Here is a 14,029-nt window from a genome sequence, read left to right as displayed (position 1 = left end):
GATCCAGGGCAGGGCTGTTAGCCAGAGTCACTCCACGCAGGCTGATAGATCCCTCTGGCTGCAAAGTGGATGGGAAACACATGGGCAGCCTTCACTCAACTAAAAAACAACTGCTTGAACCCAGCTTCCCAATGGAAAACTTCTACAGAAAATCATGCTGAAACTTGGCAAGACAAGTCTAGATCCATAACTGTGGAACAGGCCCTTTGTTGTACTGAGGATTGGGTTTGCACAGGCGGGTTTGTGTGCATAGAAAATGTACAATATATCTTTTTACACTGTGACTGTCCAATCTGTGAACTTGTATTGCATTCAAATGTCCTGTTTCTATAAACTGTGTCTGTGTGTGTGTGTGGGATATGAAAATATATAGAAGAGACTAAGATTGACCTAAAAAAGCAGGCATGTTGGACCACCGACACACCACACTATTGTTTACACATAAACACAAACAAACAAACACACACACACACACACACACACACACACAGTTAATCCCTGAAGATGATCTCTCACATCTCAGCACCACTAAAATATTCAAATACAGCCCATGGAAAAAGATTGGGATGAAATCCCTATCGTGCTGATATTTCAAATATTATTCTTGATATTACATCTGATAAGTGCCATCTGCTTATCTATGTGTAACTGACATATCTATTCATATTTACTCATTGAGTTATGGTAATCATTTCCATTTTAGCTAATGCCATGTAAAGGGGACTTTAGGTTTGGTTACAGCTGAATGTCTTGGCCAATTTTTCCACACAGGAAACAGCACAGTGAGTGTAGTGTGATGAGTCTATGTGCGTTGGTACCTGTTGTGGCGGTGCTCGAGGCTGCAGGTAGGGGCTCTGGGTCGGGCCTGGAGGGGTCTGCTGAGGGGGGCTGAAGTACGGAGGGGTTCCCTGCTGCCCCACCTGCTGCTGCTGGCTGTAACCCCCCATCCCCTGCTGGCCATATGGCGCCACCTGCTGAAACGACCAATCACACAACGGTTAGAGTGAAGATATTAAGGTCAGGGCTGAGGTTGAAGCAAAACTTTAAATTAAAAGTAATGCAAAGAGGCTGTCAGGTGCAATTAGTAAGCTATCACAGCAGGTGCCAGGTGACGTACTGTAATAGTCAATTACATAAAAGCAGGAGAGTCTTCTAACCTACAATCCTCTTGGAATCATTGGAAATTAAAAACAAAAACAACCTACACAAACTGGCCTCTATCCATTTCCCACTTCATCTGATTGTCCCTCAGCAAGTTCTTAATTTAGCTCAGACCAGGCTGACACCCGTCTCCCAGCAGTGCTCTGCCTAATGAACTCACACTGCAGAAACCCCTAACTTTATGTCCACTGGCTTGCCAAATGCATCCTCCTGTCTACATTATCCCCGTCTCGATCAGCTCACAGATGGGATGAGGTTTGTTGGATATTACTGCTGGCCCGTCCCAGGCCGTAACCCTAATGAGGGACACATGAATGAGCCGGGGCATTCCAGAGAAGTGCAGTTAAAAAACTAACTCGCGAGGGCGAAGCCACGGCAAGTGCCGATGCTGCATTACACGGTGGTTATGAGAGAGAATGTGAACAGGGAGTGCGTGTAACAAGCTGGCACCAATACAAATGTAGTCTAAATCCCTCCTTGTCGTTTGTTATGGCTACAGACAGCGCCAGGTGCTCCTCACTCCTCTAAGGATTTCCTATGGAGGCTGGGGTTTTCTCATTCACATAGACACACGCACACACACAAAAGCCCAAGTACAGAATATTAAACAACATTTACGACCGCTGGTGAAGCAATTTGACAGCACTTTTCATGTAATATTTTTCCCCATCATGTCATGTTGCTTTTTTATTCAGTGACGACCAAAAGTGTTGCCACAAACTCATTAAACGAGCACACAGGCTGTAATTTGGGGCGCGTGCAAAGCTCATAGTCCACCTCCAGCTTTTGCCTTGAGTCCTAAACTTTGAAATGTCCCTTTTTATCTTCCTTGGCAGGCTTAGCAAAGTAAAACTCTCTCTCTCTCTCAGAGTGATTTATACATAAAATGATAGTATTATAGGGGACTCTGATGTGACGTAACTACTACGCTACAGTCTTGTCAGATCAAAAGCAAAGAGCACACATCCAGAGTTGTAGTTTTACAGTGACTGTTATGAGTGAGAAAACCTGCTCATAAAAGCCCTGTTGAAACTGATGGCTGGTGTGAAATATAGTGAAATCTGATCTGGCTGCACATGGCAAGTGGAGATTAATATGTTTGAAATAGTTTTGAAGAGTAACTTCCTTTGAGTGGGTGTTAAAAGAAAAATCGTCTCTCTGCACTGGCAGAAGCTTTTTGACTCTTTGAATAGAGATGATTGGACAATGTAGAATACTTTTCTCTTCAATGGAAATTTGATTAGAAAGGACAGGTCTGTGTGTGTGGTGTGTGTGGTGTGCTCAGAGAGTGAGAGTGTCATTAGGCCGATGAGACAGACAGACAGGGTGAGATCAGTCTAGCTGGCAGAGAGGTTAATAGCATGGCCCTGCTCATGCCAACAGCACCACTGGATTCATTACTGCAGGCCAGGGCAACACACACACACACACACACACACACACACACACACACACGCACACACACAGGCACACACACAGGCACACACACAGACTTACAGACCTAGTACTCACATACCAATGTACTCAAGTGAATGAATGAATGCACACAAATTCAAGTTGTCTGTATGTAGGGATTTGTTAAAGTAAGAAAGACAAACAAATGCTCTCTCTCTCTCACACACACACACATACCAACATTATTAGATGTGGATCAAAGCCACTCTGATAAAACAGCAGCAACTCTATCCAGTGATCACTGATGACAGGCTGGTGTAACACAGTGGGTCTCAACTGGAACACTACTGTTCTGGGATTGGCGAGGATTAGGTCGCCATGGAGATCGAGACCAGACAACCGTGGGTGGGTTCCTTTCTCAGACAAATACAATGACAGGCAGACAGACAGATAAGGGCAGACAGTGACAGATAGACAGTGGAATAGATAGATAGATAGATAGATAGATAGATAGATAGATAGATAGATAGATAGATAGATAGATAGATAGATAGATAGATAGATAGATAGATAGATAGATAGATAGATAGATAGATAGATAGATGTAGGCAGGGAGAAAGACAAAACACAAAAAAGGGTTAACAGAGAATGGTTCTTTAGGTTTGTGCCTCCAAAAAAGGTTATTTAAAAAATCCTCTTGGTGCTACCAAGAGGATTTTTTAAATAACCTTTTTAAATAACCTTGTTACAAAGCATGAAAAGCTAATGAATAAATGATAAACTACACTAGTTTCTGTTGTCTTTAAAATTGCCAGTTTGAGTTGCTGAGATTTTATATGTGAAAATACACCTGGGACACAGCTAGCAAGTTGCTGGACCGCGAAAGCTTGAACACACCAATGTTACGTCTGCTGTCTCTCTTTGCTTTATCAAGATAAAGTGACTTACTGGATGGGTAAAAATAAGTGTGTAGAGCTTATTGTATAATGTCATGTTATGATTCATATTTCCTGGATTTTCAAGTATGTAAAATTCAAGAAATCTTGCTACCATTTGGGGCCACTGATGTGTAAATTTACCAGGACCACACCTTTTTTACAGATTACAATAGACCTTTTTCACAGCAGACATTTAGGCATGTCATGACATGAAAAGCACAGGTGTCATTAATAACATTAACGATGGCTGCATACCATTTAGTTTTGCATGGCATGGCTTACTAGGACTCTTAAATGGAACCGAGCTACTGTTAATGTAATTAAGTACTGTAACACCTTTGCTTCTCCTGCTCTGACAAGCCAAAATGTCTGCTGTGAAAAAGGCTTATTAGAAGAAGTTAGTGGCTTGTTAGACTGGCAACAAATCTGGTGACATTTTCCAGCAATGGTTAATTTATTCAATCCTAAAGTGGTGACAGTTCAGTGTGGTTGATAATGCTTATTTAATGAACTTTCTTGTCTGATGATCACTTGTCTCACATTTAGGTCTTCCCAGAAATAGATAGCTCCCCTTCCTCCACTGCATCGTATATATACCTAGATGTCCAGAAGAAGTGAGTCCTTCTTGTTTATGTGCCACTAAATAAACAAGTTTGTGCACAACAACTCCATTTGTACACTTATTACATGAACAGTTAACATCACAAAACCATTTTCGGAACAAACAATTCGTCATCCTCTTGGTTACATGGGGTACATAACAACACGCAATCACATTGTCAGGAAAGTTAACAGGCCATAATTGCCATGAATGGATGAATCAGAGTGGGTTCATCCATTCATTGCCATCATTAATACCAAGAAGATGGGTACTTTCAACAACATTAGTCTCCCTGCAATAACTGTGCAACCGTAAAGGTTTGAGGGACATTCAAGTGATTTGGTGATTACCCATTAACCATCAGCAGATGCAAGCAGTACTTACAGTATGTCTGCATAACGCTACAAATCCCTTGCTTTAACACTTCTATAACATGTGGTAGTTGTTATCATGGCCAAAGGTGGTTACAGTAAATGCAGCCTTGAACTGGTGGTTTATACTTTTCTCCTCATCGTTGACATCTAGCTCCTTTTGAAGCTACCTGTAACTACTATAGAAAAACTTTTACAGGGGACCTTAAAAGAACGTCAGATCAGGCAAGCAAGCAGAAGAGACAGACATGGAGACAAACGGAAAAAGAGACAGAAATACCACCAGTCATTCAGTCAAATAGGCACAGAGACAGCAGGCAGACTTGAGGTCTAACAAGTTGCAACCTGTCACAGTGGCTTTGGGAGGGAAGAAAGAGTCATTCAAATACAGCTTCTGTTTGGGGGCGACTGTATGAATATACTGTACCTACTGAGTACACACCAGCTCACTGAAACCTGATTCTCTTTGACTGAATATGCTTAGTGATAAACAGACTTGCTGTGCTGTTGCTTATACCAATAAAAATAACTGCTGGAAGTAGAAAATAAGACCATTTTTCCTTTGCCTTCCACTCAGGTGTGTGGAAGCAGACAAAATAACAGTGTGATTTATCCAGAATGTCTTGGCAGGCACACGGTGTCAAATAAATGTCTGTAATGAAATGACAACAGATGTGAAGTGCTGTAGGGAGAAATGACGCAGAATAGACGTCCTGCGAAGCAAATAATTCACCATAAACTGCAGAAACAGTGTGATGAAAGCAAGAGCCTTGGCGGCATATTAAGATACAAAGACACAAACACTGAGAAAAACTCAATCAAAAATCTATCAAAACAAGAGTCATATGAAAAGGCAGACAATATCTTCCTGCTCTGCAAATGGAGAGAAGAAATAGCCACCCTAACTCTTATCCATGGCAGTGGTGTGTGTATGTGCACATGTGTGTGCCTTAAATCAGCCATTTAAAAACCTTGCACAGAACAAGGCACTGCTTGTAAGTCAATTGGGCCAATGAACAATAGACAGGAATTTTCATAATTCTGTCGGAGTGGCGATACGGCTGGCTGGCAACCGGGACCACAGGTCGCCCGTTTTGAGTGACAGATGGGCTCAGCCAACCAGAGCGCTAAGCAGAGCCACCACCCCAACCCCTAAACACACACACACACACACACACACACACACACACACACACACACACATACACACACACACATACACAGTGAGAAGCAAGACAGGCACACACAGGCACCACATCAGCATTAGCATGCTGTCATGCTAGTTGGCCACCACAGACTAAAGAAGTGCCAGCTTGAAATAAAAAAAGAAAGACAGAGACGGTTGCAAGTAATAAAGAGTCAGATGAGCTGACAAAGAGTAAAACTGACGAGAAGAAACATAAAGCATGATACAGACATGTGAAGAGATCCAGAGACGGTGGCAAAGGAAGATGTTAAGAGAGACAGAGATGGAGAGATAGACAGGAGGGAGATAGAGGAAGGGTGTAACAGACTGAGAAACTTAAAGGGATGGATAAAGTGATGTTTCACACGATAAAGACAGAGAGAGACAGATAAAGACGGTGATGCAGACAGTGAGATATGTGGAGAGAAAGGGGCGACAAAGACAAGTGTAAAAGAGAAGCATAGGAGGGAAGGAAAAAGAGCCTTAGAGGAGGGATGGGGATAATGTGAAATAATGATGAAGACGAATGGAGAGAGGAAGAAAACGTGAAAGAGCTTCAGTGGAGCTTCAAGTTCTTTTATTCTCATCTAATTTGAGGGACATATAGGAGAGGCCGGATAGAGAGGCAGAGACAGATAGACAGGTAGGTACTATATATCCAACTGCTCAGATTGGCACCAGGAAAACCAAGTGAATGTAATAATGTAATAATTACCATTAGCGAGCTGGGATAGGACAGCAGCAGTAGTTTGAGTTCTGATGGCTGGGAATGTGGAATGTTAGCTGTGTTCCATGTTGCACATATAAAAGTAAGTATGCATACTAAAAAAATAAACTCTTTTTTCATTTGTTTGTCTTTTATTTTTGAGTGTGGTGTTGATGCACACTATTGTCCCACAGTGCAATACACAAAGGAAAAGAAGTAAACGATCTAAACGAGTAAAAGATCTCAAGAAAACAAAAGACAAAATATACAATATTTGAAAACCATTTGATTATATTAAGTCATAGTTTGATTGACGTCCAGCAGTGCATAGTATTGTATAATTTTTGTTGGTATAAAACAATATGGGCTACTCCTATAAAAGGTATTATATTTTTTTAATAATAATATGATTATTTTTGCAATGCGGAAAATTAGGATTTTAACAGCCAGGATGATGATATATGAGACAGGTGATAATAAATCAGCAAGTGTTTCCTCTAGTCATTACAATATTAATAATTCATTCAGAGTTTGCTCTGTAGGTAAGTTTTCATCTTGGGGGGTGAGGGAGGCTGCTTTGACATCTGTGATCTATACAGATGGAAATGACCAAACAGCAGTTAATAATAATACTAACAAATAATCCAACATCCCTGTAGTGATTGTAGGACACACTGATGAAAAGAAATGCTAGAATACACTGTTTACACTATATTATTTTTATATCCTGCAAAGTAACTGATGGATGTTGTAATACCCTATAGCTGCTTTGGCAACATTAGTATACATTACACTAAAAGCCAATCTTCATCATTTCAAACTGACATTTTTATGTAAATCCTGTCAAGGTTTCATTAAGTAACTTGGCACCATGCTAAAAATATCTTCTATTACTTGGACTTAATCAGAATCAGAATCAGAAATACTTTATTGATCCCCGAGGGGAAACTCTTTTGTTACAGCTGCTCACTATCACGTCAGTGCACACAGGAATAGAAGTACTAAGCAAAAAAATATAATACACTATAATACAGGTCAGTTAAATTAAGTGGGTATAAGTATAAAATTAAAATAAGTGTAAAGTACAAAGTGGATTTACCGGTTGATGATAAGTATGTATGGTATAATAATACAATGTAATAATACAAGTAGTAAGTAATAGTGCATGAACTGTCAAGTAGACGGAGCTACGGCAACAGGCAGCATGCGTGTTGGCGCATGCACATTTGTGATCATAGAAGGATAGATATTGATCAAGAACTTGTTGTAGCAAGTTAGGTGTGTCTGCCCCATTTTTCTTCAGTATTTTTTGCAAATGGCAAATAAGTCTTCTTCGACAGCCCTCTGGCCATTTTGAGATGCCACCAGATGACTTATGTAATGTGCTTTAGGGGCAGGAAGAGGCTAAAATGTTTGAATACAAGCACAAAGACCTGTAGGCTTAGTTACTGTACCTACGGACAGACAACTGCTCTTAAAATAGAATTACACTTACATGGGTTAATCACAGTATCACTGAAGGGATGGATGTGAATATGCAAAAGCTGGCTACATTAAAATAATTACATTTGTAAACAGAGTGCAAAATGAAACAGAGGATTTTTACTTATTCAGACGCTCCAGCAGTTCAGTAAATCTAAAACCTAACTTAAAGGCAGATAATCAAAGGAAATTTCAGCGAGGGAGCGCAGCAGGGAAACAGGGAGAAATGGCAGTGGTGACAGATCTGTCAGTCAAAAGAATGAAAAAGTATACCTGCATCAAAATAACTCTGACAACTGTGGCAATCACCTCATCTATTTTTCTAAAGCTTATTTGCCATAAGTGGCTGAAGCATTCAAATTATCCAACTGGAACATTTTTCAGTTGACCTGCATCTTTCCTTTTCGTCTTGCTGTCTGATCTATCACACCTTAAAAGCTCTGCCTGTAAAGAAGGATTTTTAAAATTAAGTTAAGATATTGACAAAGTAACATAAAACCGATAGGAAAAGAATGTAGTCTCGTGTTAGAAAAATTTCATGTTGTAAATTAACTTGAAGGATCTTCTACAGTATAATGTCTTATATAATGGCTGATAAATTCCGACATCCAGCGCTGATGAAACGTTTCAAAACTCACTGGATAAATATTTTTCTTTGTTCCTAAAAAAGTCAGATCTTTTTAATTCATGAGCAACATATACTGTATGCTCAAGATGTTATGTTTTAACTCCTGTGTATCAGCAGAACATCTCAGAATTCTATGACCAAATTTCCATTCATTTTGTTGAGAGATGACCCTCGAGCTGTGGAACAAGAAAGTGTTGGTAATGATCTGAAGCTGGGAAATTTTTGGCTAGGAGGCAATTATTGTTTTCTTAGCACTAATTCTGAAACTAACGTTGACAAAGACTTGATTAAAAAATCTATACTGCACATCTCTATGTTGGGGAAATAAATGTACCCTTAAATGTTTCTGATAGTAGTAATCTCTTTAGATAAAGTTACAGAATTGATCTACTTAAAAGGGTAGGACAGTCAATGCATCCATCACCTTATTTGTCCTTTTCTTAGTAATTTTTCATTTTTTAATAGAAAACATTTTTTTTTATAAAACATTAGATTAGTATTATTATAGAAAAAACATTTAAAAAAACAACTTTTCTATTTCTTTTTTCTATTTTCTTTTTTAAATTTTCATTTATATTCTATGATGTATACTTTTTTTTTTTTTTTAGATTAGATTAAATTAGATTCAACTTTATTGTCATTACACATGTACAAGTACAAGACAACAAAATGCAGTTTAGGTCTAACCAGAAGTGCAATAAGCAAGTGCAGGATATAAAGTATGTGCATAAATGCAGGATAGAGCAGTATTATGAAAATATTTTACAAGTGGTACTATGGACATTATGTACAGATGGCATTACTATAAACAGAAGTATACTGATGGATATGTACAATAATGAATTGGACTGGGCAGAACAGTAGTGCAATGAATATTAATTAGTGCAAATTATGGACAGAAATAGTTAACAGTGCAGTATTTGTCTCATTTTAAGAATGTTTTCTATCAGTTATTGTCGGGTGTGCATTAGACAACACTTGGTTTGTCACTGTAATTTAGTGTATGTCACCAACACACTGCAGCAACACAAGTGCATGACAACAAGACAGTGACTATGTTGGTCCTGTCTAAAAAAACAAGGTGCATATGTGTGTGTGTGTGTGTGTATACACACACACACACACACACACACGCACACACTCTCTCTCCTTGTTTTTTTTGTAACGTACAAAGTTGACATCTAAAGAAACACATTAGTTCTTTCACATCTGAGCTGAGCTGGCACAGCCAACAAGAGGTTATCATTACACTCAGGACCAAAACAAATCAACCAGCTTCTTCAGCTCTGTGTGGTGATAAGATCAGCCACTCATAGCCAACAGCACATGCACTCATCTCGTGTATACAGAATGAGATGGGAACGCCATCGCTGGTTTGTGAATTGCAGGCGAAGGTGAGTCCCTGAAATGTGAGGCGTCGAAGGGACGGATTAGCATCAACAGGCTCATGATTAAACATAAGGGAAAGAAGAGGGGATGCATCACCGTACTCGTCATCGCCCTCGTATCTCTCCCCCCAAGGTGACGGCGCTCTCCATCGCTCTATACCACTCTTTGATTTCTCTTTCTTTCGGTCCTCCCCCTCCTCATACATCGGGAGGCCCTTGACACCTCGAGGAATGAGCTGCCCTTACAGGAGTGAGAGAAAGAGTGAGGGACAGGAGGAGGGACATACAGGACTCTCAATTGTAACATGCCAGTAACCTGAACCTAGACACTTACACATCAAGCCAATTTACTGGTATTTTTTTGCTCATACACCGAAGGTTTTTATTCCCAAATGAAAACACAAGCCCGTCTATTCAAAGATTGTGACTTATCGACCTGGTGATAACATCAACATCGCACTGACGGCGAGAGAAAGCGAGCAGGTAGTGTAGCTTTCGACTGATAGACACACAGGCATGTTTTTCTATATTTTCATCTCAGATCCCTTTATGAAGACTGCCAAATGTTGCTCTCTGCCCCCTGTCTGTCTTTCTTTATTTTTCCCTCTCTCTAATTCTCTGTTTCTGCTCACATCAATTGATGGCTGCGACTAGCAGTGCCTGTGTTGTTCCAGGCAGAGCCGTAATGGAGACATTTGGAGAGGCAGAGCAGGGCAGGTTAATGCTCTCTGTAATGTGTGTGTGTGAACAGCGATTTATTTTTTTTATTTTTTTATTTTTTTGCGAGAGCCTCTGGGCCCTGTGCCACCGGCTCCAAATGTTTTTCCCCTACTAAACTCCTGACCCCAATCTGTGGCCAAGAAAGACAGAAGAGAGAGGGGAAATTGAGAAAGAGGGAGAGAAAAAAACAAAGCAAATGTGATTCATTGGGGGGGGTCAAAAATGGATCTGAATGAGAGAGGCAGGGAGTGGAGAGGGAGGGAAAAGGGTCCAGTTGCTGATACTGAAGGAGTTATAGCAGGCTTTCCCAAAGAGAGAGTGAGAGAAATAGATCATGAAATGTTTCTTAACACAGAATTTCTCAATGTTTATATTGGAAATTTAGTGGAGAAAAGGCTACCTACATGTAATACTAGATCTAACTCAAACTAAATTCAGTCTTGACAGATAGAAAATAATCATCATTAAATTACAAAGGGGAGAAGAAGGAAAGAAGGCTCGCAACACATGTAAACATCACAATTCAGCACAAAATAGCCCTAAAACGTCTTTCAGATCAATCATTTCAGCACACGGCGGCTTGGCTCATTTTTCACCGCTCGCTGTGATGACAGGCTCGAACTTGTGTAGGAGTCATGTCAATTACATCTGAACATGGAGGAGGAAGGGAGGGAGGGAGATGGGCTTCTAGTTGAAACACGCTTGTTCACCATTAGCGGTCGACATCAGCACAGGAGATTATACTCGTATTTTACATCCCCTGCTGCGAGGATGTCTTTCTTGGATTCTGACGCTCAGAGGTGCCGCTGTGTTAAATGACAGTGACACAATGAATTGTCGAGTTCCTTCAGGTCAGTGTGGATACTGTACGGTGTGTTAGAGATGAATCAGGTGTTGGTGATGTGAGGATGACGGGGTAAAAGGGTTACAGGCAGGTAGGCCTATGTCATCCATGACACCCTTGGAAGGCCCAGCATCTCAGACACTACCACTTATCTGTACTTTGCCTTCCTTGCATCAACACCTTGCTGAAGTGAATCCATGCTGAAGTGCTCATGAGCAAAGATCTGTATCCTACCAGCTGTTATGTAGCTGTTTATGACCTCTTACCTTGAAGACAGAAGGAAATCTAAAACAGAACTTTCATATGACAATCTGAGAATCACTTTGGCATTGTTAAAGTTTGTTCAAGTAAAATATTTACAATCAGTTGCCAGTTAGGTACATCTAGCTAAAACTAATGCAGTCTAATACAACAATAAATAAATAATAAACAATAAATCCTCCTTTCAAGAAGGTTGTAATGTTTTTGTTCAAACTCTCATGAGGTGTTGACTCAATTTAATGGTTATTAGAATTGTATTGCATTTTACTGAGAGGATGTTTCTATTATTTTGTCCACCCCATTTATATCAATGACGGTAAGTAACAGAAACACCTCTCCGTATAATGTAATACCATTCAACAGCACCACAAACTGCAGCCTCCAAAACGACCATAAGTTTGAATCAACACCTCTCTAAAACATTAACAAAAACTGAACATTATAACCTTCTTGAAGGGAGGATTTATTACAGGACCGTTGTATTACGCTGCACTAGTTTTAGGTAGGTGTACCTAATAAACTGGCAAATGGGTGCAAAATTAACTAATGTTTATTTATTCTCATGTCAACCAGCTTTATAGGAATTGTATCGCGTCTCACTCAGATAAGAGAGAAACAGGAGCAAGAATGCATCACTGTACGATCACTAAACAACAAAACGCATAACATACACAGCACCAAGTTGCCATATTGACCTGAAAGATCTATAAACTGTATTGGCCTGAATATAAGATGATGTTTTGCTCTTAAACATTCAACACACTCTCTCTCTCGGTCTGTCTCCTTTCTCTGGTAGTTGTGAAGAAAAACTGTTGTTACCTGAATGCAACTCCGCCTTCCAAGAATATGCATGACATTAGGTTAATACTAATCTACTAGTTAGTGATGATTCTCTTGAGATGGTCTAATGGAATTTAAAATAGTTAAAAGACAACAATATGTTTCCAGTATTTTCTTTCGATAACTCAATTTTATTAAGAGACTGTATATATTTACCGTCGTTATCGTCCTGAATTTAGCACTTATCTTAAAAGGTGTTGCAAAAGAGTGTGGGTCATCTTAACATTCATTCGACTTATAGTAAAGTCAATACAGTATGTTAGACATACTTTGAAGTTAGACTCTATAGTCTATACAACTATGCTCCGTCTTCATCTTCTCTTCACACCAAATTGATGGATGCGAGCAACACACAGAGGCTGAATCTAGGTAACACCTTGATCATGCCAATCTATGCCTCTCAGATCTGTTTTCAAATGTTGATAGCGTGTCACGTCTCTTCATTTCCCGGTTCTACAAATGAAGCCCAGAAACCGAGATGCCGGAGCAGACTTGACCTGTGTAAAAATCTATCTCTAATCTGGAGGAAAACTGAGATGAATTCTCGGTGAGCCAATTAGAGCAGCGACTAATCCCCTAGTAACTCGGCAAAGACATAAAGCATCCCTTTCTTTCCTCTCTCTTCCTCGCACCCTCCGTTTCGCTCCACTTTCATCTCTCTGCTCTTTTATCTTATCAATAGGCACATATAGAGCACTGCAGACACAGAGCACCGAGCCTGGATCTTTCAAAAACACTCTGTGACGTTTTACACCGCTTGCCTGCATTCAACACTAAATTATATTAAATTCCAACATCACCTGCCTGAGAGAGAATGATGGAGTTTGCAGCTCATACAACTAATGCAACAGCTGGGTTTGTAATTTAACTAATGGCTCACACGAAAAAGTATAATCCACTGGGTCATATCATATATATCACAATTTAGTTTTATATATTATGTGTTTGCCCTGCTTGTCGTGAGTGGACAAAGAATTTACTAATAAATGTCCCATTCTGTGTTTTCCTTTATGTTAGATCTAGTACATACAGACTTTACATTGATATAACTGATAGCATCACTTCAACTGGTCTGTGAAATGGGAGGGGTTTTCTCCCCCCTTTCCAGTTAATGGCCATGTAGCATCGTCTCCACGTGGCGTCTGATTGGCTGAGAGCCACTCCATAGCAGTGGGGTAATAAAAGTTACAAATGAGAGCAGGCTATTAGAGTCATTGACGTGCGTAGGCTAGCTTGCTAATTAATTGATCCTGAAACTTCATCTATTTTGTAGCCAGAGAGGAACCCTTAATTAATCAGCCTTTCCATATCGTTGTCCTCCTTTCTTTCAATCCTTTTCTCTCTCACCCCCCCTCTCTCTCTCTCTCTCTCTCTCTCTCTCTCTTTCCTAATGTCTTTTTTAATTGTGAGGTGAAAACACCCAGGGTCCCATGGGCTGGCATGGAGTGCAGGTCTGGAGTTGTGGAGGATATAAAAGAAAGAAAGTGTGTGTTATGTGGGTATCTGCA

General features: G+C 40.0%; 1 protein-coding gene across 13 annotated transcripts in view; it reads right to left on the bottom strand.

Annotated features, from left to right (window-relative positions):
* The window catches only part of LOC122888988 (AT-rich interactive domain-containing protein 1B-like), a 177,040-nt gene that overhangs the window by 131,198 nt on the left and 31,813 nt on the right, over window positions 1-14,029 (bottom strand). For 9 of the 13 annotated variants that reach the window (XM_044223940.1, XM_044223941.1, XM_044223949.1 and 6 more), the window contains exon 3: window positions 819-974. The exons of 2 other annotated variants lie outside the window; for them this stretch is intronic. In XM_044223940.1, the coding sequence (XP_044079875.1) occupies window positions 819-974 (156 nt within the window). Of the gene's footprint in view, window positions 1-818; window positions 975-9,953; window positions 12,442-14,029 lie in introns of those variants that run through there. 2 more of the 13 variants (XM_044223953.1, XM_044223942.1) reach the window with 2 other exon arrangements.

Source organism: Siniperca chuatsi, linkage group LG15 (genome assembly GCF_020085105.1).
Source record: "Siniperca chuatsi isolate FFG_IHB_CAS linkage group LG15, ASM2008510v1, whole genome shotgun sequence".
In the NCBI taxonomy this organism is placed as follows: domain Eukaryota; kingdom Metazoa; phylum Chordata; class Actinopteri; order Centrarchiformes; family Sinipercidae; genus Siniperca; species Siniperca chuatsi.
Note: the sequence above shows the minus strand (reverse complement) of the source record. Positions and strands in the feature narration are given on the sequence as shown.